This window comes from Thermobia domestica, chromosome 5 (genome assembly GCF_964235325.1).
Source record: "Thermobia domestica chromosome 5, izTheDome1.hap1.1, whole genome shotgun sequence".
NCBI classification, from domain to species: Eukaryota; Metazoa; Arthropoda; class Insecta; order Zygentoma; family Lepismatidae; genus Thermobia; species Thermobia domestica.
The window spans coordinates 43,121,457-43,146,116 of NC_137458.1; the positions used below are offsets into that span (position 1 = coordinate 43,121,457).

General features: G+C 34.2%; 1 protein-coding gene across 2 annotated transcripts in view; it reads left to right on the forward strand.

The window, feature by feature from the left end:
- Positions 1 to 24,115, forward strand: part of LOC145685897 (uncharacterized) — a 78,036-nt gene extending 53,921 nt beyond the window's left edge. For both annotated transcript variants that reach the window (XM_081758641.1, XM_081758642.1), the window contains exons 4-5: positions 19,578 to 19,634; positions 24,036 to 24,115. In XM_081758641.1, coding sequence (XP_081614767.1) covers positions 19,578 to 19,632 — 55 coding nt within the window. In that variant the 3' untranslated portion in view covers positions 19,633 to 19,634; positions 24,036 to 24,115. The remainder of the gene's footprint in view (positions 1 to 19,577; positions 19,635 to 24,035) is intronic.
- Positions 24,116 to 24,660: the final 545 nt, after the last annotated feature.

The following is a 24,660-nucleotide window of genomic DNA, read 5'->3' on the forward strand; positions in this document are numbered from 1 at the left end:
TGCACGTGTTTTTGGTTGGATGTGCGCCGGATTACTGAGAGCCGGATTAGCGAGAGTAGTTTATTCATCGATCTCACGCAATAATAATATACGAGTATAGCTGCGGTAGTCTTCTTTACGATTAGCATTCAAATGTGTAATAATGACACATAGAAGAGAAAAGTGAACAGTATCTCTCAAAACAATTTCATAATTGTGTGCTAAGAAATTCCTGCAAAAGTAATGGAAATTAATGTTATATTTCCAGGAATGATGGGTCATTGGTAGTACAGCTTTATCCTGATGTCAGAAGAACACTAGTTGAACTTGTAGAAAGAGTTAATATCTCAAGTGGAGAAAGACCATGTTACAGATCTGGCTGTAAAATTTTCAGCTGCATGTATGAGGCAAATAAGATTTTGATTCAGAGAATTTTAGGATATGTAAAAAATTATACTGCAAGCGATTGTCCGATTAGAATACGTTAATAATTCATATTATAAGTTACGTTAATGACACCCAGATACATAAATATCATGTAGAATATTTATGTCCATGAAAATACTATGATGCTTTAAAGTGGTATTACGTTGCTTTGGATAATCGTATTTAAATGCAATTGTTCACACTTGAAAGAAAAACTCATATTTTTTACAATACCTCATAGACATTGAATGTGGGCTCCACGAGTGGCGATGCGGACGTCAAGACGATATTCCCATTCACGCCACACGCGCTCCAACATATCTAATGAAATGGACTAGATGGCAGCACTGATACAAACTTGCACTTCCTTCAGGTTTTGAGGCAATGGGGGTACATAGACACAATCCTTTACGTAACCCCTAAGAGCATGCTGTACCTGCACCAGATTCTGCGTGCTGTGATATTCCAAAACACACCAACTTCGTTCCTGTAGGGTCGCCATAAGTCTTTAAAACTTATTCTTTAATGACACAACACAACACAACGGGAGGAAATAAATTTAGGTTATTACATTATAGCATAACAGTGCAGAAACATAAAAGTTAGCAAAAACAGTAACTGCTTGCTAAATACCCAACAATGAACCCATATCGAGTAATCACAAATTAAACATCATGAGTGAATTTACTTCTATGTTTGATCCCGTCCTTTATTGACATACACAAAAATATTTGAGTTTTTCTTCCAAATGTGACCAAGTTCATTTTAATACGATTATCCAAAGCCACGTAATACCACTTTAAAGTATGATAGTGCTTTTATGAACGCGCTATATATATATATATATATATATATATATATATATATATATATCTCGGGTGTTTGTAACGCCCCATCTACCTAGCATACACAGAAAGCTTCCAGTCCGACATCTATTATTATTGAAAGTAATACATAATAATAATAATAATAATAATAATAATAATATTCATCAGACCGAATGCAATCCGATTAACACCTAGTCGATGGGACATGGACCGGAAGATTTAGTTCTCCATCGTACAACTAGTCAGTGTGAAAGTTAATTACGATTCCAATATTTCCAAAAACCACTGTAAATTCAAATATAAATAGTAATCAAATCTTATATACTAATAAATGACCACAACAGAAATTCAATTTTAAATAATTTTACTAACAACTTGGGTTGTGTATTTATACTATTCCGTTAGAATAATATAAATACACTAACGAAATAATACAAGAAAAGAAAATATTATAAAAATATACTAACAAAATATCGGAGTGATTCTATATGATTAAATTTCTTTAGTATTCTTTATTTCTAAATAGCAATATACTTTCAGAAATTATTCTTCAAAGATGATTCTATTTGTCAAGCAAATACAATTGGAAATAAATTACGTTAATTTCCTCTATATCAAAGATTCTCAATAATATTTCTATCAATGTTATTTCAAATCAGAATAAAGTCATGCAAAATTTCTACAATTTACTAGCGCGCATCTAAATTTCTCTTTCTTTATGAAGAATTAACAAGATCAAAGTTATTGAAATAATCAATTTCAAGAAAAATAAGTAAATATAATCTCTGTTATACTATATTAAACAATTCTTCTTTCATATGAACTCTGTCTCAAATTTTATAATAGTGGAATGAAAATGTTGAAACATCAAATCTTGATTATACATATATTATTCAACATTTCATGCAATTCTCAGTCAATAATCTATTAATATCTATAATTACTCTTTTCAATAATAGTGGAATGAGAATGTTAGAGGAAAAAAATATTTGCAGTCTGTTTTTTTTAACGACAAAATTTCTGAACACTCTTAATGGAACGAATACTAACTATTAACTATAAAAGAAACCAAATTAAACTGGAAATATTGGAATTATTACGATTTTCCAAAAAAAGGTCAGTTTTGCCCGCCCATACTACTAAGCTCTCCGCGAAAGATCAAAATTGCAGAAAAAACTAGGGTTTTCCGAAAGAGTGAAATTACGTTGGAATTGCATTAGCAATACAACCTGGCGTGGATCACAGCTCAAACAACCGCACAAAACACAAAATTAAACAAGTCACAATCACTACTTGGAAAAAGTCAGAAATTACACTCACCTTGACTTATTTCGAATATGCAGTGGTGCCCACCCCCCCTTATGTCCATGACGCACCCCCCCGCAATTGTCTATCCATAGGTATTCTTCCATGAAAAAAATATTTTCGATTAATTTTTACCCCCCCCCGTCAAACATATTTATATAGATTTTTACCCCCCCCCAAATATTTCAATGACGCAGTTTGCGTCATAACCCCCCCTTGTGGGCACCCCTGAAATATGGATTTACCTTCTATGTGCAACCCTCTATCTCTTCAGGTAATATGGCTTCCGTCTGAGCTTTTCTGTTCGAGTAAAATCAGATTGGTGGAAAAACGTCAGTTTTTTAATGAAAAGTAATTCCTCACAAAAATCTTTCTGTGCCTTAGTTTCCAAACGAAAATGTAAAGCAAGAAAGAGTTATTACTGGTATTTAAGCCAACTAAACCATCTAATGCCCAACAGGAATTACTATGAACGTGATCTAATCGGGCTTTCACTTGGCACAATAGGCCCCACAGAACATTGCCCTTTAAACTCACTATTTCTTTGCACAGGTATAACAGAAAACGAGAGAAAGCAAATAACTATCTGTACTATCAATTCACAAGCATAAAATACACTCTTAAAGAAAGATTTCACTCTCCTATTCACTTTCATAACTTAGCAGCCTCAAAACGAGGAAAGAAAAAGAGCCCGTTTGACCTGCCACTAAGTTTGCTTGCGAGAATTGAATAGTGAAGGAATAAAACATTCCTTTTTCTACTGATCACTTTGTTATATAAAACTGACACAACACCAATATGATTTTATCGATAGACGTCGATAATACACACTTCACACCAACAGGAATAACAACGGTGAACAATTCTCAATTAAGAGAAACCCTGCCGAAAACGAAACTACACTCCATAGACTGAACAATCCTCTGGTTATACCCATAGGAACAGAGCAATATTCCGGCTATACAAAACTCGGTCTGGGCAATCTTTCGGCTATGCAAATATTCCATTAGGGTAATCTTCCGGCTAAGAAAATACGAACACAAGTAAAGTAGGCACGTAACCCACTTTAGCTTGTAGATTCGGTTTCGATGACCACGCCCACTATTAGCGGCTGCAATCTTCTCCTCTAACAGTCTTTCCAACTGTCTTTACTTAAATTTTCAACTTAGTTTCATGATTTTTTCTTCCTTCCTTTCTAACTTTTTATAATTTTTCTTTTCTTTAAAAATAAGAATATAATAAGCAAACCAATGAAGCTTACATAACCTATAGTGACTCTTACAACCAAATATGTTTAACTCAATCTAATTTACAGAGTTTTTATCCTTTATTCGATTGAATTCTTCTGGTGTCGTGTCCATATTCGTCGGCCTCATTCCGTATGAAGTCGACACGGCACGTTCTTGTTCACGACATGTTCTAAAAATGGCGCCCACGTACTACAGAGCATTATACTACAAGTCAAAGCAATATATATATATATATATATATATATATATATATTTGTATACCTTTCGAGTCGTCGTCTGGAGGCGCAAATTGCACGATGTGGCAACGTCTCAAATAAAGAACCATAGATTAGGTCTGCTAATCTATCAAATATTTATATTAATTCTTTCCAGATGGCAGCTGAAGTCGGTATTAATTAACGCTAGGATCATTTATTAGTGTAGCTATCGATTTAACTGCTTATTGTATTCGTAGAGTAATGCAAATTTTCTCTTCAAATTTTCTCTTCCAGCATTTCGTTTAACTTTTAATTCCTCTGGACTCGATAAATTTTAATTTCGGAGACGTGACGCCGCTTGTTCGAATCAGGATTATCGTTCTCGTCCGAAATTAGAACAATATTTGGTGTCAAGAACCTCCTGACTATAAATGATCCATTCTATTAATCACTGAGTGATTTAGCAACTTTGTCCTTCAAAGATTTCAGATGCGATCGAATTAATACTTTGTCGCCTACCTCAAACGCTACTTCTCTTCTTTGCAGCATGAGTCGTTTTCTTCTAATCCAGCTTTTTTCCATATTCTTTATGGCATCCATCCATAAAGTTTTAGTTGACTTTCCAGCAATATCTGCTTTTGAGATGTCCCATCGATTTTCTAGTGGGGTGTAAGTAGGACGTCCTAAAAATATTTCGATAGGGCACATCTTAAGACCAGAATGCTCGCTAATATTGAGCGTATACTGTAAGTCTGGTATTAGAGACGACCAAAGATGATGCTTATCTGCAAAGTAAGCTCTAATAGAGGATTTTAGCGTTTTGATAAAACGCTCCGTAGCGTTCGCTTCAGGGTGGTATGGACTTAAAGTAATGTGCTTTATCCCCAGTCCGAACAAGAATTGCTTAAAAAATTCTGAAATAAACACAGAAGTATTATCGGAGGAAATAGTTTCTGGATATCCTAAACGACTGAAGATATCAGACATTTTGTCCATTATAGAGGCTGACGATAACGATCTCAATTTCTCTAGCACTACAAATCGGCTAGCGTTATCAACCCCAATTAATATATACCTATACCCCTTTGAATTAGGCAATACACCGATAATGTCAAAGTACCAGTGCGATCCAATCCTCTTACTATATTCTGATATAAGTAACCCCATTTTTCTTTTATTCTCTTCTTTTGAAAGCTGACACCTATGACAACATCTTACATATTCAGCCACTTCCTCTTTCATATTTCCCCACGTGAATCTTTTCATTAATTTCTTTAGAGTCCGATATGTACCAGCATGACCTCCTACAAGCTTATCATCATGGTAGTACTCTAGCAGAACTCTTCGAAGAGCCTTAGGGATAAAAATCTTAAAAGGGTTATGGACTGAAATAGTTTTCTTCATAAGGATCTTTTTGTTTAAAACAAACCCAGGAATGATGTTGCCATTTTCTAATCTCTCTATTATCGCTTTCAATTCTGGGTCTTCTCTTTGAAGATCTTCGATTGGTTCCTGAATCAGAGGCAATTTCCATCTATGAGCTAATCTCTAGTTGCTATCAAAGGCCGCTAATCCCAAAGGCCCGTCTACTAAACTAAACTCAAAAGGGTCATAAACTCTTGTGAGTGTCAGCTATCACGTTATCTGCAGATCTAACGTGTTTAATCTTAAATGAAAACTGACATAACGTCTCAACAAGAGGGCCATACTTTAATAGACGCTTTGAGTTGCTTAATATCCAAGTCAGGGCCTTGTTATCCGTCAGAACATCAAATTCTTTAACCAAATAGTGTTTAAATTGGTACATAGCTTTTATTAGGCTTATAAACTATCTCGTATATGCTTCTATGTTTGTCTGCTTCTGACAATTTTTTACTGAGAAACAAACAGGTTGAAGTTCCCCGTTACTGTTCTCCTGAGACAAACAAGCAGCTATGCTTTTTCCTGATCCATCCACATTTAATACAAATCGTTTATTTAGATCTGGGGTCTTTAATACTATATTTTCCACTAATATGTCTTTTAATTTGTCTAGAATCCTTTGGTGTTCCGGACTCCAGACAAATTTATTCTTAGGAGATTTCAATTCACTGAGAGGTCCCATCAGTTCCTGGAACTCAGGAGTGAATTTCGCGTAATAACTGAAAAGCCCCAAGATCTTCATAAGACCTCTCCTATTCCGTGGAGGTTGTGTTTCTAATTGCTGAAACCCTAGCCGGGTCGATTTCCATCTGATCTCCGGTAATAATATAACCTAGATAATTAATCTTAGTCTGAAAGAACAAACATTTATCCGGAGATATAGTTACGTTAAATTCACGAAATCTTTCTAATACCTTAATTATAGTATTTTTATGTTCAATCGTATCTGAAAATATGAGAACATCATCAAAATAAGATCGTACTCCTTCCCCTTCCAAATCTCCAAGTATTTTATGCATCACTCGGTTAAGAATGTTAGTACCAGTTTTAATACCTACTGGTACTCTCGTAAATTGAAAAAGACCCTTTGGCGTAACAATTGTAGTGATGTCTCGTGAGCTAGAATCAAGTACAATTTGAAAATAGGCTTTCTTAAAATCAATCTTTGAATAGAATTGCTTGCCTGATAGGCCAGCTAAACATTCCTCTATGTTTGGAGACGGGTAAGGATCATTTACAATAAGCTCATTTGCTTTAAAAAAGTTCCCTACAATTCGATAACTGTTGTCCTTATTCTTTACTAAAAAACAACTACTGGCGTTGTTCGAATGGTCAACTTCAATTAATATACTCTAACTAATTCTGAAATCTGAGCATCAAATTCTTTTTCTTTATTCTTAGGCACAGGGAACGGATTTTGTTTAAAAGGTTTTTCAGCTAGATACAATTTGCCTATATAACCCTTAATACATCCGATTCTATTCGTAATTACGTCAGAGTATTGATCTCTTATCGAACCCATGAATGAATCTATATCAGAATTCCGAAAATCCCACGATTCTCGATTAGAGTTTTTCACCTGTATGTTTTCTGGGTTTTTCACCTGCGGGAATCGATCATAATAATTCACTGAATCTATTAATTTCCTCCCCAATATATTCTTATTCTTCTTTAACAAGTCGTGGAATTTCTCTGCCTGCTCGACGTCCACGTCAGAAGCTTCCGAAGAACTAGATGGAATATTGTTAACTTCAGAAGTCGCTGTAGGATCTAAGACAACGTTCTTCTTTTTCACACACAACACTACGATCACGCTTAATCTGTTGTTCATTTTCTCTATCCATGTTTGTCTTCTTTTTCTTTGGCTTCTTCTTCTTCGCTGGTTTCTGTTTCTTAACCTTGGGATCCTCCACTGAACGGTTTAAATCTGGAACAGTCTGATAACCGGTGTCACTCTTCATATCTTGTTTGGAATTGCTCTTATCTCCTATGTCACCAACAATAGTCGAAATCATCGCTAAGTCCACTGAAGATCTACGATGTTAACAATCTTGATCACTATCCACAGACTTATGGGAGATGGAAGAGGTTTCTGGACAACCTTGATCTGTATCCAACCTCCGAATTTGCTGGTCAACACTAATGCTGTCTCTCGATAGCTCTCCCTCAATTAAATTTCGTAGCCCAAGAAGCTGCGAAGCATCAGGAGCATTTATAGTTAATAAATGTTTTTCCAGATGTTGAAGATCGAGGTCACATTGCACACCCTTTTCATTAGGACGGATTGAATACGAATCTGCCCTAATAAACATAGAAGATATTCCAGAAGATTTGGTTGATAAGTTCTTCTTTGGAAACTTTCTATCAGTCCCTTCTTGTTGACTAACCTGTTCACCATATCTAAACCCCTTTCGGAAAGATTCCACAAAATCCCTGCGTTAATTAAGTCGCACACGTTTCTTTCCACTACACAGAACCAACATATGTTTATCGTAGTCTACTAACGCCGACGTTGAAGGCAGATATGGAATTCCCAATAAACAGTCGGAAGGAAGATTATTAGTAACTGAATACTACAGATTGAAAGAATCCGGATAAGTTTATCACCAAAGTCACCTCTTCATCCGTAACAAAGTTAAGACCAGAAGGCGCATTGATAATTCGTTCTTCCACCTTACAAACATGCTCTTCTACATTGCATCTTTTCACTAGATCTCGATTGACTAAGTTAAAGCTAGAGCCCCCATCGACACAAATATTCGTTAAAATATTATTTATTTTTCCAATGACGAACGTTGCCACAAATCCGTTCATCTCTGATGGGACACTATTATTCTTTTTAACTGGAGGAACAAATCGATTCCTATTAAAGTTCCCAGAAAATCTTGAAGTATCCGAAACCCTAAAACTATTCTTCATGAGATTCGATTTTACATTAGGTAAAATAGAATTCGGATTACTATTACGATATTCATTTTTATTTATTGAAGAACCTATATTCAAACAGGACATTTTTCTCTTTTCATTTATTACCCCTCAGCAATTTAATATACTCCATTTGTTCTTTATTTTGCGAAACAAATTGTTCGGATATTTCTAACAATTCCTGTCTATTAGCTGGACAGTAATAATGTATCATTCCATTTAAGATGATACCTACTAGTTGACCTTCATTCAACCCGAGTTGTGAAATATCCATAGATATCATGACTGATCTAACATAATCATTAATTAATTCTGTCAACCCCTGTTTTCTATAAACCTTTTCACTTATTAGTGAGTGCAAAACTGTGGGTGTAATATATCTATGCATAATATTATTCCTAAAATAAACCCAATCAACGTTATTATTCAAAGCTGATGTAACTTCCTTTAATATAATACCGTCACATCTAGAGAGAAGTACTGAAAGAATCATATTAAATGAATAACTAGTATCCATTAATATTTCTTGGATTTTAAATAACATATCAAAAATTTGAATGCTATTATTTCCATTAATGTTTTTAATTTCTGACAGTTTATTCTCTAAATATGTCAAAGATTTATGAAAGGTATATTTAGTCATCAGCTTGTCTTCTAAGTTAAGATCTGAATATACATGATCTTGTCTATTCAAAGGAAAGTTACTATCCCTATCACCTTCAGAACTATTCTGGTTCCTATAATTCGGATTATGACCATGCATTCTGAGACTGGAATTATTTAAACCCACTTTCGGAGTCGAACTCAAAACATTAGAAACTCTCTTATAATAGTTTCCTAGATTAAGATATCTATTCTCTATACCAACTCGTTCTTATGAGTTACTACTATATGAAGTATTCGGAATGTTTCTACTTAAAGACGGTTCCGAAAAAGTTGCTCTAGGATCATTTCTCTCCATATGACTATTGCATGGATTAGCCATACGACTGACTATTTAGATCAACTGAGTTCATCAAAGATTGATTATTATTAATAGGAACACTAAATGATCGTACATTAAAACTATTCGTTAATAGAGGAGTAAGTTCCATGCTCATATGACCAAAAGTTGAGTTTTTATCTAAACTAGGATAACCAGTAGCGTCTACTGTTAAGAAATCCGCATTCGACATATCAATGCTAACATAATCTTGTTGAGACTCCATTATTGGATCAATATTTGTTACAATGTTATAAAGAACAACACAATAATATAAGAATAATATACTATTACTAAACATATACAAATATTACTATTTTCTACTCTACAATAATACTAAGATGGAAATGTACTCGACCAAAGCAACAACGCTGGAAGGAAAATCGAAAATTTTCAAATATTCCAATAACATTGATAAATACCAAATTTTGTAAAGGCTGGAAGAATATTTCTATCATAAATTCTTATTTTCAATAAAAAATTATTCAATTGAATTAAATTGAGTCAGTATAATTCAAAAAAATATCTATTTTTAATTCCGTATTCAAAATTCCAAAAAAAAATTTTTGGTAGAATTATAATGTTGGAGGAAAAATTTCTATCTCAATTTTCTAAATATTTGAATTACTACAAAAATTAATTTTTAAAGTATAATTCAATACTTAAAGAAATTACTAGAGACAGAATCTATTCAAAAATATTAACAACAATAATATTCTAATTAAATATATAAAAAAGCCTACTTGACTTGTGTTCGTATTCTTGTAACGCCCCTTCCACCTAGCATACACAGAAAGCTTCCAGTCCGACATCTATTATTATTTAAAGTAATAATAATAATAATAATAATAACAATAATATTCGTCAGACCGAATGCAATCCGATTTACACCTAGTCGATGGGACATGGACAGGAAGATTTAGTTCTCCATCGTACAACTAGTCAGTGTGAAAGTTAATTACGATTCCAATATTTCCAAAAACCACTGTAAATTCAAATATAAATAGTAATCAAATCTTATATACTAATAAATGACCACAACAGAAATTCAATTTTAAATAATTTTATTAACAACTTGGGTTGTGTATTTATACTATTGCGTTAGAATAATATAAATACACTAACGAAATAATACAACAAGAAAAGAAAATACTATAAAAATATACTAACAAAATATCGGAGTGATTCTATATGATTAAATTTCTTTAGTATTCTTTATTTCTAAATAGCAATATACTTTCAGAAATTATTCTTCAAAGATGATTCTATTTGTCAAGCAAATACAATTGGAAATAAATTACGTTAATTTCCTCTATAACAAAGATTCTCAATAATATTTCTATCAATGTTACTTCAAATCAGAATTAATAAAGTCATGCAAAATTTCTACAATTTACTAGCGCGCATCTAAATTTCTCTTTCTTTACGAAGAATTAACAAGATCAAAGTTATTGAAATGATCAATTTCAAGAAAAATAAGTAAATATAATCTCTGTTATACTATATTAAACAATTCTTCTTTCATATGAACTCTGTCTCAAATTTTATAATAGTGGAATGAAATGTTGAAACATCAAATCTTGATTATACATATATTATTCAACATTTCATGCAATTCTCAGTCAATAATCTATTAATATCTATAATTACTCTTTTCAATAATAGTGGAATGAGAATGTTAGAGGAAAAATATTTGCAGTCTGTTTTTTTAACGACAAAATTTCTGAACACTCTTAATGGAACGAATACCAACTATTAACTATAAAAGAAACCAAATTAAACTGGAAATATTGGAATTATTACGATTTTCCAAAAAAGGTCAGTTTTGCCCCCCCATACTACTAAGCTCTCCGCGAAAGATCAAAATTGCAGAAAAAACTAGGGTTTTCCGAAAGAGTGAAATTACGTTGGAATTGCATTAGCAATACAACCTGGCGTGGATCACAGCTCAAACAACCGCACAAAACACAAAATTAAACAAGTCACAATCACTACTTGGAAAAAGTCAGAAATTACACTCACCTTGACTTATTTCGAATATGGATTTACCTTCTATGTGCAACCCTCTATCTCTTCAGGTAATATGGCTTCCGTCTGAGCTTTTCTGTTCGAGTAAAATCAGATTGGTGGAAAAACGTCAGTTTTTTAATGAAAAGTAATTCCTCACAAAAATCTTTCTGTGCCTTAGTTTCCAAACGAAAATGTAAAGCAAGAAAGAGTTATTACTGGTATTTAAGCCAACTAAACCATCTAATGCCCAACAGGAATTACTATGAACGTTATCTAATCGGGCTTTCACTTGGCACAATAGGCCCCACAGAACATTGCCCTTTAAACTCACTATTTCTTTGCACAGATTTAACAGAAAACGAGAGAAAGCAAATAACTATCTGTACTATCAATTCACAAGCATAAAATACACTCTTAAAGAAAGATTTCACTCTCCTATTCACTTTCATAACTTAGCAGCCTCAAAACGAGGAAAGAAAAAGAGCCCGTTTGACCTGCCACTAAGTTTGCTTGCGAGAATTGAATAGTGAAGGAATAAAACATTCCTTTTTCTACTGATCACTTTGTTATATAAAACTGACACAACACCAATATGATTTTATCGATGGACGTCGATAATACACACTTCACACCAACAGGAATAACAACGGTGAACAATTCTCAATTAAGAGAAACCCTGCCGAAAACGAAACTACACTCCATAGACTGAACAATCCTCTGGTTATACCCATAGGAACAGAGCAATATTCCGGCTATACAAAACTCGGTCTGGGCAATCTTTCGGCTATGCAAATATTCCATTAGGGTAATCTTCCGGCTAAGAAAATACGAACACAAGTAAAGTAGGCACGTAACCCACTTTAGCTTGTAGATTCGGTTTCGATGACCACGCCCACTATTAGCGGCTGCAATCTTCTCCTCTAACAGTCTTTCCAACTGTCTTTACTTAAATTTTCAACTTAGTTTCATGATTTTTTCTTCCTTCCTTTCTAACTTTTTATAATTTTTCTTTTCTTTAAAAATAAGAATATAATAAGCAAACCAATGAAGCTTACATAACCTATAGTGACTCTTACAACCAAATATGTTTAACTCAATCTAATTTACAGAGTTTTTATCCTTTATTCGATTGAATTCTTCTGGTGTCGTGTCCATATTCGTCGGCCTCATTCCGTATGAAGTCGACACGGCACGTTCTTGTTCACGACATGTTCTAAAAATGGCGCCCACGTACTACAGAGCATTATACTACAAGTCAAAGCAATATATATATATATATATATATTTGTATACCTTTCGAGTCGTCGTCTGGAGGCGCAAATTGCACGATGTGGCAACGTCTCAAATAAAGAACCATAGATTAGGTCTGCTAATCTATCAAATATTTATATTAATTCTTTCCAGATGGCAGCTGAAGTCGGTATTAATTAACCTAGGATCATTTATTAGTGTAGCTATCGATTTAACTGCTTATTGTATTCGTAGAGTAATGCAAATTGCTTCAAGTTAATGTGGGACGTTGTCACATTGTGAAATTTTGATTCCCCGTAGCGGCTGAAGGAGGTCTTGGAGGGAATTTCATCATATAACATTTTCGCTTTATTTTGACCCGTAGAATAGTGCTCTGTGGTCCGTGGGCGCCATTTTTAGAACACCCTATATATATATATATAAGGGGTGACTGAAAAGTTTTGAACTTGAGGAAACTATAAGAAGTACATATTAAGTAATACCTTTATTTTTCAACATAACACACTTGTTCCAACGGTGGTGCAGTGCTCTTATCCCAGTAAATAAATAAATAAATAAATAAATAAATAAAATAAATAAAATCTTTAGGTTCTGACCACAAAATTCTCCACGGCTGTCATGACATCATTATCGCTTGCAAAATGTCGTCCTGTTAAAGCCTCTTTTAGATTAGGGAACAAGTGGAAATCTGAGGGGGCCATATCTGGAGAATATGGAACGAGTTCAAAGCCGCATTCGTGAATAGTAGCCATGGCAACTGCTGATATGTGGCCAGGAGCATTGTCATGATAGTAGAGAGCGCCTCTGGACATGGTGGCCTTTTTTCGTGCATTTTCACTGGAAGTTTTTTCAAAAGGTCACTATAGTATTTTCTATGATGGTATGACCCCTTTGCAGGCAATCAATGAATATCACACCTTGGGAATCCCAAACAGAGGTCATCACTTTGCCAGCGGAGAAGATCACCTTTGCCTTCTTTGGGGAAGGGGAGGAGGGGTGCTTCCATTGTTTGGATTGTTGTTTTCTTTCTGGCTGATAATAATGTACCCTACACTCATCTACAGTGATGAATGGACAGAGAAAATCGTCCACATCACGTTCTAACAGTTTCAAACTATCCACGGATAGGAGGTACCCAGTGCGTTTTTGTTCTTAAGTCAGAAGACGTGGGACCCATCGAGCAGAAACTTTTGATAAACTAAGCTCATTCTTCAGAAATATCTGCTCGCTCCTGTGATATGCCCAGTCTGCTATATGTCGAGTTGACAGTCGGCGATCTTCCATGATCGTATCAAATACCAGGCCAATGTTTTTCGTGGTGGTAGCACTTGATGGTCTCCCAAATCTCGGCTCATCTTCAACACTCTGCCTATCACGCTTGAATTCCTGCACCCATCTTTTGATGGTGGCATATGAAGGAGCAGATGCACCTACGGTATTGGCCATATCCTGATGGATTTCAGACGCCGACATTCCTTTCAATTTCAGATACTTGATGACTGACCTGTACTCACTCACTTCAAGAGCCTGTAAAAGACAAAAGAAACTACTTAGAACCAAGTGCTTGAAACACATTAATATTAAAGGTTGCACTATTCTAATACATATAATTATTCTATTCTAGATTCTCATTTTCTGTTATGCTCAAAACTTTTCAGTCATCCCCAGGGCTCCCAGTTGTCCTATTTTCCTATTTTTCCTTTATTTTGGAAATTTGTGTATATTTGTCCTATATATGTCCTATATATTTATCTTGTTCTTTATTTCCTATATTTTTCAGTGATTGAATTATTAAAAATACAAGCTAAGGGCTAAAATGTTACATACTGGCAATATGCTAAATGTATCATCATTTTTTTTCCTTTGCTGAGGGACTACTCACTAATCCTCACTATATTTTTTTAATTTTTTTTCGTATCCTTCCATGTCCATTCTTTTTTTTTTCTTTGTTTCCTATATCGTTATTCTTCCCCAATGAAGCTTGGCTGAGAAACCTTGCCATACTCCAGTTTCTTATAACGCAAACTGTGTTAGCTTTTTCTTTCGACAGTGTATGCAGCAGTATTGGCTAGGCATGGAGGTGTGTTGGTATTCCAACACCTTCCAATTTATTCCAACGTTTTCCAATATTGCTGTACATAATATGCAGTGTTCCCACACGTGTTCTGGTAAACCTGGAAATAAGTGTGTCGTGGAAACGCCCTGGAAAGTTATGGGAAGCAGAAAAATGGTGAAAATCCTGGAAATTATTTATAAACTGGAAATGTTCTGAAATTTATATTGTATAACAGTTGTTAGAAGTGTATATATATAATTTGCAGAGCTATAATGAATGAAATGCTGTTACATTATTTATTTCAGAAGGAAATATGTTGATCAAATAATTCAATGTTAAATTAGATTCAATGTTTAATTAATTTCATTACAGAGAAATAAGTTATCAGTCTTCTTTTTTCATTAGAAAGATAGAAGTAGTGAAAATGTCAAAGTTTATCTGTAAATAAAAGAACTAGAAGGATAGTAGAAAGATAGAGAAGTAGTTTATATTTTTGCGTGTATTCAAAATTTGTGTAAATAACGACATGTATAAAGTGTTAAATGCCATGGTAATCCTATAAATAAGAGTTAACTATTTCTTTTTCTTCTGAGGTAATGCGAATATATTCTAAATTCTAACAATGTTGAAGCTGCAATTTTTAGTGTTTTTTTCTAGTTTCGATGCCTTGTTCAGATTCTATTGTTTGCACAAAAATCATAAAAACAAAAGAAAAAGTAACGTGAAAAGTGTAATTCAGAATGTATGGAGAGGTGGTATCCTTAAAGAAATAATACTTTTAGTTGCATTACTAATTTGTGTTTGTGCATTGTAGTCAAAATTGTTGGTACACCGGAAAATCTGCAGTGAATAGTGGAAAAGTCTTGGAAGGTTGGCGGGTGAAGGGTGGCCTTTTCTTACAATACATTCATATATTGGCTTCAGAGCGTAATATTTTATTGTAGAAACCAAACTGTCCTATATTTTTTCAGTGCCCTGCTGGGAGGCCTGCATTCCTCCGATATATATATATATATATATATATATATATATATGTATATATGAGTTGAACTTATTTGAAGTTTGGAGCTTAAACCTCCCACCCATGACGAACTTCTGTGTACACCACTGATTCACACGATCCATTCAGATCATCTTAGACCTTTCGCTAGAATAGTCTATGACATGTATTAAAGGTCTGCACAAATCTAAACTTTGGCTCCTCAGGCCATTTGTAATAATTTCTTGAGTATTTACAAATTTGTTTTTACATCTTGTGAAGGATGAGGCGGTTAAACTTGAAGTATGCAAGTATAATAAATAAAAATGGTTTGTTTACCTTTCATTTTATTTATCCCTTAATCAGTAATTTCAACTTCGAATGAATTCTTCTTCCTCGGATCAATTTTTCTTTTCTCATTAATGTACGATTTGTTGGGGGTTAATCGAACTAGGAGGAGGGAGTACGGTAGCTCAGCGGTAGAGCACTTACCTTAGTGCGTACTCCCGTTTCCTCTAACATTCTCATTTCAGCATTCTTTCTGTCATCATTCACTTGCCCTAATCATTCGTCTCCAGTAGCCTAAAGGGCATAGCCATGTGACGTAAAACTGAAAGATTTTTCATTCGAATTAATAGGCGCTTGAATTTTACTTTGTGTGGTATAACAGGAACATTTTTGGCATTTTCGCATATAGAATGTAGCGACATACAAGATGACTTTGAATACGCATTTTTAAGGGAAAAGATATATTCTAAATGTTATGGTAACTCCTTCTACATATTTTAAGGGAAAACATACATTTTCATGTATTTACATAATATGCTATAGACTCATATTTATAGTTATTTATGATAAAATGGAACTAGAGAACGCTAGAAATACTTTCTAATGTTCATTCTCAAAACGCAGAAATTGATCTCTAGAGTTAAATGAAGAGTTACTTGAAGCATCTTCATTCAGAAACTGAATTTTCGTATAAAAAATTATATTCTTTAGCCTCAAATGCGTTAGTAATTCCACATTTCTTTAGTGACTTTACAATTGTCTCTGAATGCCCTTCATACTAGCTTTGGAACTGTCTTGCCGTAATTAAAATAAAATTTGACAAAAGCAAATTACATTTAATAAATAATGTGTTATTTATTATTAGCAGAATACCCGTTCTTTGTACGGGGAGAATACATTTCATTTTGGACGTAAGGGGATGAATTTGGATTTAAACGGCATGGGAAGTGTTACTGTTCGTCTCAGTGACTGCGAAAACTATGGACTCGATACTAATTTCGGTCAGGTGGTTCAAGAGGTACGAAGTCATAAACATAGTGACTTTCATTTTTATATATATATAGATTTATTAAAAGTGATTTGCCTTGCTCATATTTTTTTTTATTTAAGACAGTTGTCGAATGTTTCACAGCATCCCATTAAGTTTTCTTTCTACGCATTCACACACTTGTGAATGCTAGTTTGCTGAGCTCGATTTTATTAAAATATTCTCTCTTTTAGTAATGACCCATGAAATATTTCATGCATCCACAACAGAAAAGAAAAGAAAAAGTGAAAACTATTTAATCGAAACCACTGTTTCGCAAAAGGATAAAATGCGTTAGAACCCTTATGTGTACATTATTAATATAAACTAGAAGTTTTAGACTAACTGAAATTTTAGCTCATTTTGATTACCGCCACATAAAACGCACCCTCATATTTGTCGTATTTTGAGGAAGAAATGTTAGAGACAAATGTACTACGTTTGTTTGGTTATGTTTTCAGTGTGAAATGCTCTTATTTCTGCTGTATTTAGAATTTCGGTAATATTTAATAATATCATTTAAACTTACAACTACAACTAAATTTTGTTTGGACGTTAAATATAAATGTATTGTAAATGTAATAAAAGATTCTTTCTTTCTTTATTTTTTTACTGCTTTTTTTTTTTTTTTTTTTTTTTTTTTGTTTGTTCCATCTCCAATATTTCAACCACTAATGACCCTAAAATCTTCCTCTAGGCAAGTTACTTTTAGGAAGAAAACTACTTACGTAGATTACGTGTCTTAGTGTTCCTCTTATACTGCGATTTTTATCCTGAATCTGTAAAATTTAGGAGGTAGTCGTAAGATTTCGTGGTTGATCGTGAATCTGTATGATTTTAAGGTGTAATTTAATGGTTAGAAAGATAATATTTAAATTTGTAATACTGTTTCCGGTATTCAAGAAGATCCTTCATTTTTGAAACCATGGAGGCCTTCAGTCTGTGTCTTACGAGCGTTGTTAAAAAGTTCTAAGCCTACCTATGAACGGAGCACCAGAGAGTTTATGGATGGTGTTACTTTTCAACTAGGCCTTTGATAAGTCAACACATTTTGCCTATTGATATTCAAGTGCGTTAATGCCCCTGGTTAAAAAATGATTTGTCGAAGGCGTGTAAAATTTCATCTTCGGCATGCCTGACATCATAATTAGTGTCAAAATGTGTACCTTCGAACTTCTTTTTGAGCTTTGGAAAGAGATGAAAGTCAGAAAGTACCAAATCAGCCGAATAAGATGGATTGGGAACCAATCCGTAGCCGCAATTGTGAACTGCTGCCATTGTGATGACTGAATTGTGGCTTCGGGCATTGTCTTGATGGAGAAGCACACCTGTTGTCAGTTTCCCACGACGCTTTTGCCAAATATTATCATACAGCTGTCGTAGAAGATATGCATAGTACTCCCCAGTCACTGTTCACCCCTTTGGAAGATAATCCACCACCACTATCTCCTCCGAATCCCAGAAAACTGTAGTGATTACTTTCCCAGCTGAGGGCACTGACTTGACCTTCGGAGGGGTGGTGGAGGATGAAGGGTGTTTGCACAGCTTGAACTTTGTTTGGACTCGGGTTGGTAATGGAGGACCAGGTCTCATCTTCGGTTATGAATCGAGTGCGAAAGGCATCTGGATTTTTACGGAAGAGGCGAAGATTGTCCATTGAAATGTTCCGTCTGATAAACTCTTGATCACGTATCTAAAGTTTTGGCACTCATCTCGCAGAAACCTTGCTCATTCTCAGATGCTGCGTGATAATTCGGTCAACGCTTGCAGTAGATGAGTCCACTGTTGTAGCAAGCTGATGATTTCGTACACTTTGTCAATGTTCTCGTGAATTAGTGCTTTCACGAAACTTTCTAATCGAGTGTCATCTTCAATGCTGATTCCCCTTCCTCTCTTAAATTCGGCTGCCCATTTCTTCACTGTGGCATTTGAAGGAGTATTATCATCTAAAGTAGTGTGAATCTCCTGCGGCTTTAAACTTTTCTTGTGAATATGTTCAGTAACAGCTCTCGCCTTCAATTTCTCCGTTTCTTGACACTTTGCTCACTCTTTTGTCTTTCTGGACCTGTAAGTACAGAATAAAAGTCGATATTAATACCAAAGTTTTATGACATCGTATGAAGGTTCAATAAATACGAGTTGAAAGTATTACTGGTCTAGTTCTAATATTTTTTGGTTAGGGTTAGAATCTGTGTATCAACCCTCGTAAATTCTACAGATTCGGAATAAAAACTACAATCTAAGAACATTAAGGTATGTGATCCAGACCAGAAGTTTAGTTTTCTTCTTTAAAAAAAGTCCAGACGAGAATCTGAGGACCATTAGAGATTGAAATATCGAATATGGAATAAATAAAACACACTAAACAGGTAAATAAAAGTTTTATTATATTGTCACATTATTAATGCGTACAATCAATAATGAAAACTAATATATTGTAAATGTAGATGTTTATCACACTCTTGTTCCTCATTCATTTGTACATCTCTGATCTTTAACTACATATCAGTTTCTGAAATAAATAGAAGTTGTATTATTCATCATATATTTTAGCAAGGTTTTTGGCCAATAAAGTGGCACACATTAATGCTGCCTATTTAAAATAGAAACTTACTTTGTATAGGTCGTAACTAAGAGTACTTGGTCTTTTCAGAAAGATAAAATCGTCTGCAGTGTGGAAGGAATCAAGCCAGGAAACTACTGTGTGAAGGTAAAATTTATTTAATGCTCGTTCTAGAGAGTTGATATATCGTATTGCAAATTTTCAAGTTCTTGTGAAAGAACATTGAGGTCGGAAGGAAACATGACTTCTGCTGAAGTATTATCCCAATTGGTGTAAATAAAGAATACCATAATAAAGAAGGCTGTTGTTTCTAGGAGTCAGAATCATTGTGTATTTCCATTGTCAGAGTGATAGGCAGAGTAGATTACCCTCTTTTGCTTGTTTCTGTTACGTCGACGAATGTGTCTCCAAGTTACTAGTATACACATTATGAATGGTCTTCAAGGAAAGGAAAAATAAGTGAATAAATAAATATGTACGGCATGTTTTTTGCTTGTTTGTTTGTTAAATTTGCCATTACATTTTGGATGCGATGATTTTGAACGAATGATATTTTGCATATAGGGTGTCTCAAAAGTCGTCTGACATAGGGTAACTCTTGTTATTATCAGAGGTACAACAAAATGTAAGAGGGAAACCGTTTTCAAATATGTTTTCAATCTAAAGTGAAGTTTTTTTTTTTTTTTTTTTTTTTTTTATCGGACAAGACGTTTGGGCTGTACACTCTTTATGCGCCCAATGTTAAATCAAAATGCAAGGTTGCCATTTACCTGGACCCACAACATAAGTGAATGAAGCTACTGTTTGAAATGGGGACTGGCCATCGACACGTTAGTGTAAAGTACAGTAACTTCATTCACATACGTTGTGGGTTCAGGTAAATGACAACGTTGCATTTTCATTTAACATTGGACGCATAAAGAGTGTACAGCCCAAACAGCTCGTCTGATTTAACAAATCCCTTCACTTTAGATTGAAAACAACATATTTGGAGACAGTTCTCCACCTTACATGTTGAAACTCAGATAATAACAGAATTACCTTATGTGAAGGGACTTTTGAGACATCCTGTATTTTTATAGTAAAGAAGTTTTAACTATTACGCACTTTTTGTAAAATTGTGTAGTTATTCAATAAGATTATTACAAACACTCTTTTAATATTTCCTTTTATATATACACATAATGTTTCTGAAGATCGTTACCCTACCAATGAATATTTGCTGCTTGTCGAGACTGTTAATTCCGTAACGTCATCAGTCTGACTTGCTTTCCCGAACGGATTATCAGGGAATCTCTCACTTCCGTTGGAGATCCATTGTGCCGCCATTAAATAATTCTGAATCTATGAATTTTTGGATAGAGCAAATTACAATTGCCGTCTCAGCTCTACATCTAATAGTTTTGGATATATTCACTCCAAAGCTAATTTTCTCATGCTTTTAAAACAAAGCGATTCCAAGGAAATGTTTACTGAAACTTTATTCTTACTTCTATGAGTAGAATCAACTCCCAAACGTTGTAAACGATCTTTAGAAACATCCTGGTTAGCAGGGGCGGCTTTAGGATTTTAATTTTGGGTAAGCCCGCTCCCTCGCTTTTGGATACATATACATATTTGATTGATTAATGACAGTAGGAAATTAGTTCTACAGTAGTGGTTGATACTATTTGTTAAATAATTATCTACCATTAATATAAATAGTGGAAAATATATTTACTCTTTATTGTATCTTTTAGCGTTTATATTATTGTCTACCACAGTGTGTATTCAAACAAAATATTTAATTGAATTTTTAAATGTGTATAAAATAGGCATTGTATGAAGTGGAGGCAGTTTGAATATTCTTTAGAATTCATAATCCAATGGAAAATTTAGAGTGCCTTGACTTTTAGAACTAGGAAGACGCAGAAAGAATGTGAAAGAATGTTGACATGACGGAAAAATCATATAAATACTACCGGTTTCTCTTCCGAGTATTGGAAGTTCTATTTTGACGTCGAAACTCTGCGAGTCAGTTTATTCATCATTAGTTTTCTACTCCGTTATTCTGTCCATCAGAGGTTCCTCTTATCACCGTTATCAAAGTAAGTGATTATGCATTGTCTTCTCTAGTCTTGAAGTCATAGCCGATCATTTGCATTGTAGAAGTCAAGGCACTCTAAGTTTTCCATTGGATTATGAATCCTAAAAAATATTCAAACGCCTCCACTTCATACATTGCCTATTTTATACACATTTTAAAATTCAATTAAATATTTTGTTTGAATACACATTGTGGTACACAATAATATATTTTTCAAAATGTTTGGGTAGGCCCGCCTACCCAGCCTACCCGCTAAAGCCACCACTGCTATTTAGTTGGAGTAAAAGTTTCCTGAAGCAATCATCTAAACAAATTGCTTACCAGAAAGTGATTAAAACGCAATTAGAAAACACTAAAGAAGGTACACTTTATAAACGCTAGAGCTAAATGCTTCATTAAATAGAGACGGAAAGAAGCAAGAGAAAGGGAAATATTAAAGAACGGACCAAACCACTCTATCCCACTTTAAATCTACTGCATTCAAGGATTATAACGTCGTTGTATTTCAATGTGGCGCTTAACTGGAACTTCTCAGCTTCTAGTAGTTCTTTATTAGTATTTTTTTTCATCCTCCTCCTTCCTCTCTCTGTCTAAAATATCAGGCTGTCTGCTACTGGAAATTTGTATTGATAATGGAAATACTGGAAATTATTGTGCAATACTCGAGAAATGTAAACATTGCTTTGAGATTCTTCAAGATGGCAGACTCATCCTTTGGGTTAAGTGATAATAGGGTTATCTGGCAAACCACTGAGAAACTAGCCAGTTCCAGAAATAAAATGAATGGTATTTATGATATAAGACGTTAATGTTGGCATGATGTTATAAGGCTTCCTCAGAAACATTTTCGTCTATGCACTAGAGCTTTCTTGTTTGGCTCGGTACTATAGTACCAAGAATGTGCTGGCATTCAGAAAGGACTTCTGGCAGTTTATAGCAGATCTTGGCAACAAGTTAATTGAAAAATTTCCACTTTCCTTTAAAAATTGTCTTCTGTCTCTCTCCAGAAGTAATGGTAACACCAGTTGTTAGTGTTCTGCGACTACAAACTGCTTCACAAATTCTTGTTGACAAGAAACAGATTTCATGTTGGTAAGCAGATACTGTGAAGCAAGGTTATGTGAAATCTGAGTGAAAGCCAACAGTCTGTCGGTGTCTTGAATAGTCGAAATAATGAACGACTGGCTTGCTTTCTGGGGCTGCGGTGGCTGAGTGGTAGAGCGTTCACTTCTAGTGCATGGGGTCCTGGGTTCAATCCCAGCTCCCACCCAAGTGAATGAACTAACACCGTATGCGTGGGCTTCCTCGGGGTTCTCCCATTTCCTCCCACTTTCTTCATTCCACCATTTCATTTATTTCTCATTATCACCGTCTTCTTTAGCTTAACTGGCATAACCGTGGGACGTAAAACTCAAAGATTTCATTTCATTTTTTTTTTTTTTTTTTGCTTGCTTTCTGATGGATTTATATAAAAAAGAAAATATATCTCATGATGGATTTATATAAAAAAGAAAATATATCTCAGGAACTGGTATACTGTTTTGCTCAGCGAGTAGTTTAAATCGGATTTAAGTTTACAAAACGCAAAATTTGTATAATGGAAAATGTTACAGTTGGTATATTTCACAAAAAGAGATTTTGTTCTTTTCCATCCAAGTACAGCAGTCGAGAGAAGTCTTTCTATAATCAAAGAATATCTTATCGAAAACTTACACGAAAACACTTTGTTTTGCAGGTTATGTATGATTCTGTGTTGTGTTTAATGTTTTGCAAACAGAAGTGGACAACTTAAAAGAAATAGTCAAATCGTAACCTGAAAAATGTTCTTTTAATTTATTTTTTATGGAGTTTGTATTTATTTAATATTTGTGAAGTATCAAAACTAGTACATCTAAATGTGTAAGCATGAACATTAAACATATTACTCTTTGATATTATAATTGCTTAACAATGTTTTCTTTTATAAAAAAATACGGAGAACCACGCGAGGAAAGCTGTGAGAGGTGAATGGAGGCTAACACTAGAAAAGATAGGCATGGATTACGACGGGTATTGTGGAAGAATTTACATCCAGAAAACACTGTTTTTTCTTTTCTTTTTCTAGATTTTAACCCCCTAGTTCTTGTGCATTTTTCTATTAATATTGAAGACTGAATTTTCAACATATTTTACAGGCTGTTAAATATCATAGTGTACTCAGTTTTTTAATGCGTATGTGGCACTCACTTTTTTTAGTTCACTTTAGTATACTGGAAATTTTTCTAATAGGACGCTGAAATAATTATACTGAAAATATAATCAAGTTCACTAGACACCCTGAAAAAGCATTTAGCGAAAGAGTGTGCTTTCTTCAGTGTTGTGTGGTGATGATTTTAGAATGATGAGAATATATATATATATATAATTCTTGTAAGATTGTTGTAATATAGATTTAATTGTACATTATTAATATTGTTTTGTAGGTCAATATTGTCGGTGACGATCGTTGCGAGTCAGATACTGTATGGATCGATGGAAACTTAGACTGCTCCTGGTTTTCCATCAAAGGTGGGTTTCTAGCTTGGTATTATAATAGGAAGTATATATTTACAGAATGTTAATCAACTATATCGACAAACTACAACAGGTGATTTCTCACATCAACATAAGAAATATGTATATTTTTTGGTCCTCTGGTAAGAAGTACATAGTTTCAAAGCTAGAGCCATCCAAGAGCGTGGAGAAAATACATTGCAACACGCGTTGCATAACTTCAGAACAGCCAGATGCTATTTAAAAAAAAAAAAAAAAAAAAAACCTTTGAACATAGAAAACAAGGCACCTTCTTGCTCTCATTCCAGAGCAAAATTCTCACTAAAATCCTACGACCTCTTTCGTTACCATGGAAACCAGGTATTGCTTAAAAATCACCAATGAATGTGGAAAGACCAATATCCAAAAACGGACATTGTCTCCTATAAAAACATTTAAGTTTCCCTACTAGATATATTATGGGAGCCTATTTTCCCTATACGGTAAATGATTTATTTGACCTTAACTAGAAAAATGTCAAACTAACTCAAAAATTTGTCTTTAATTCTAGTTATA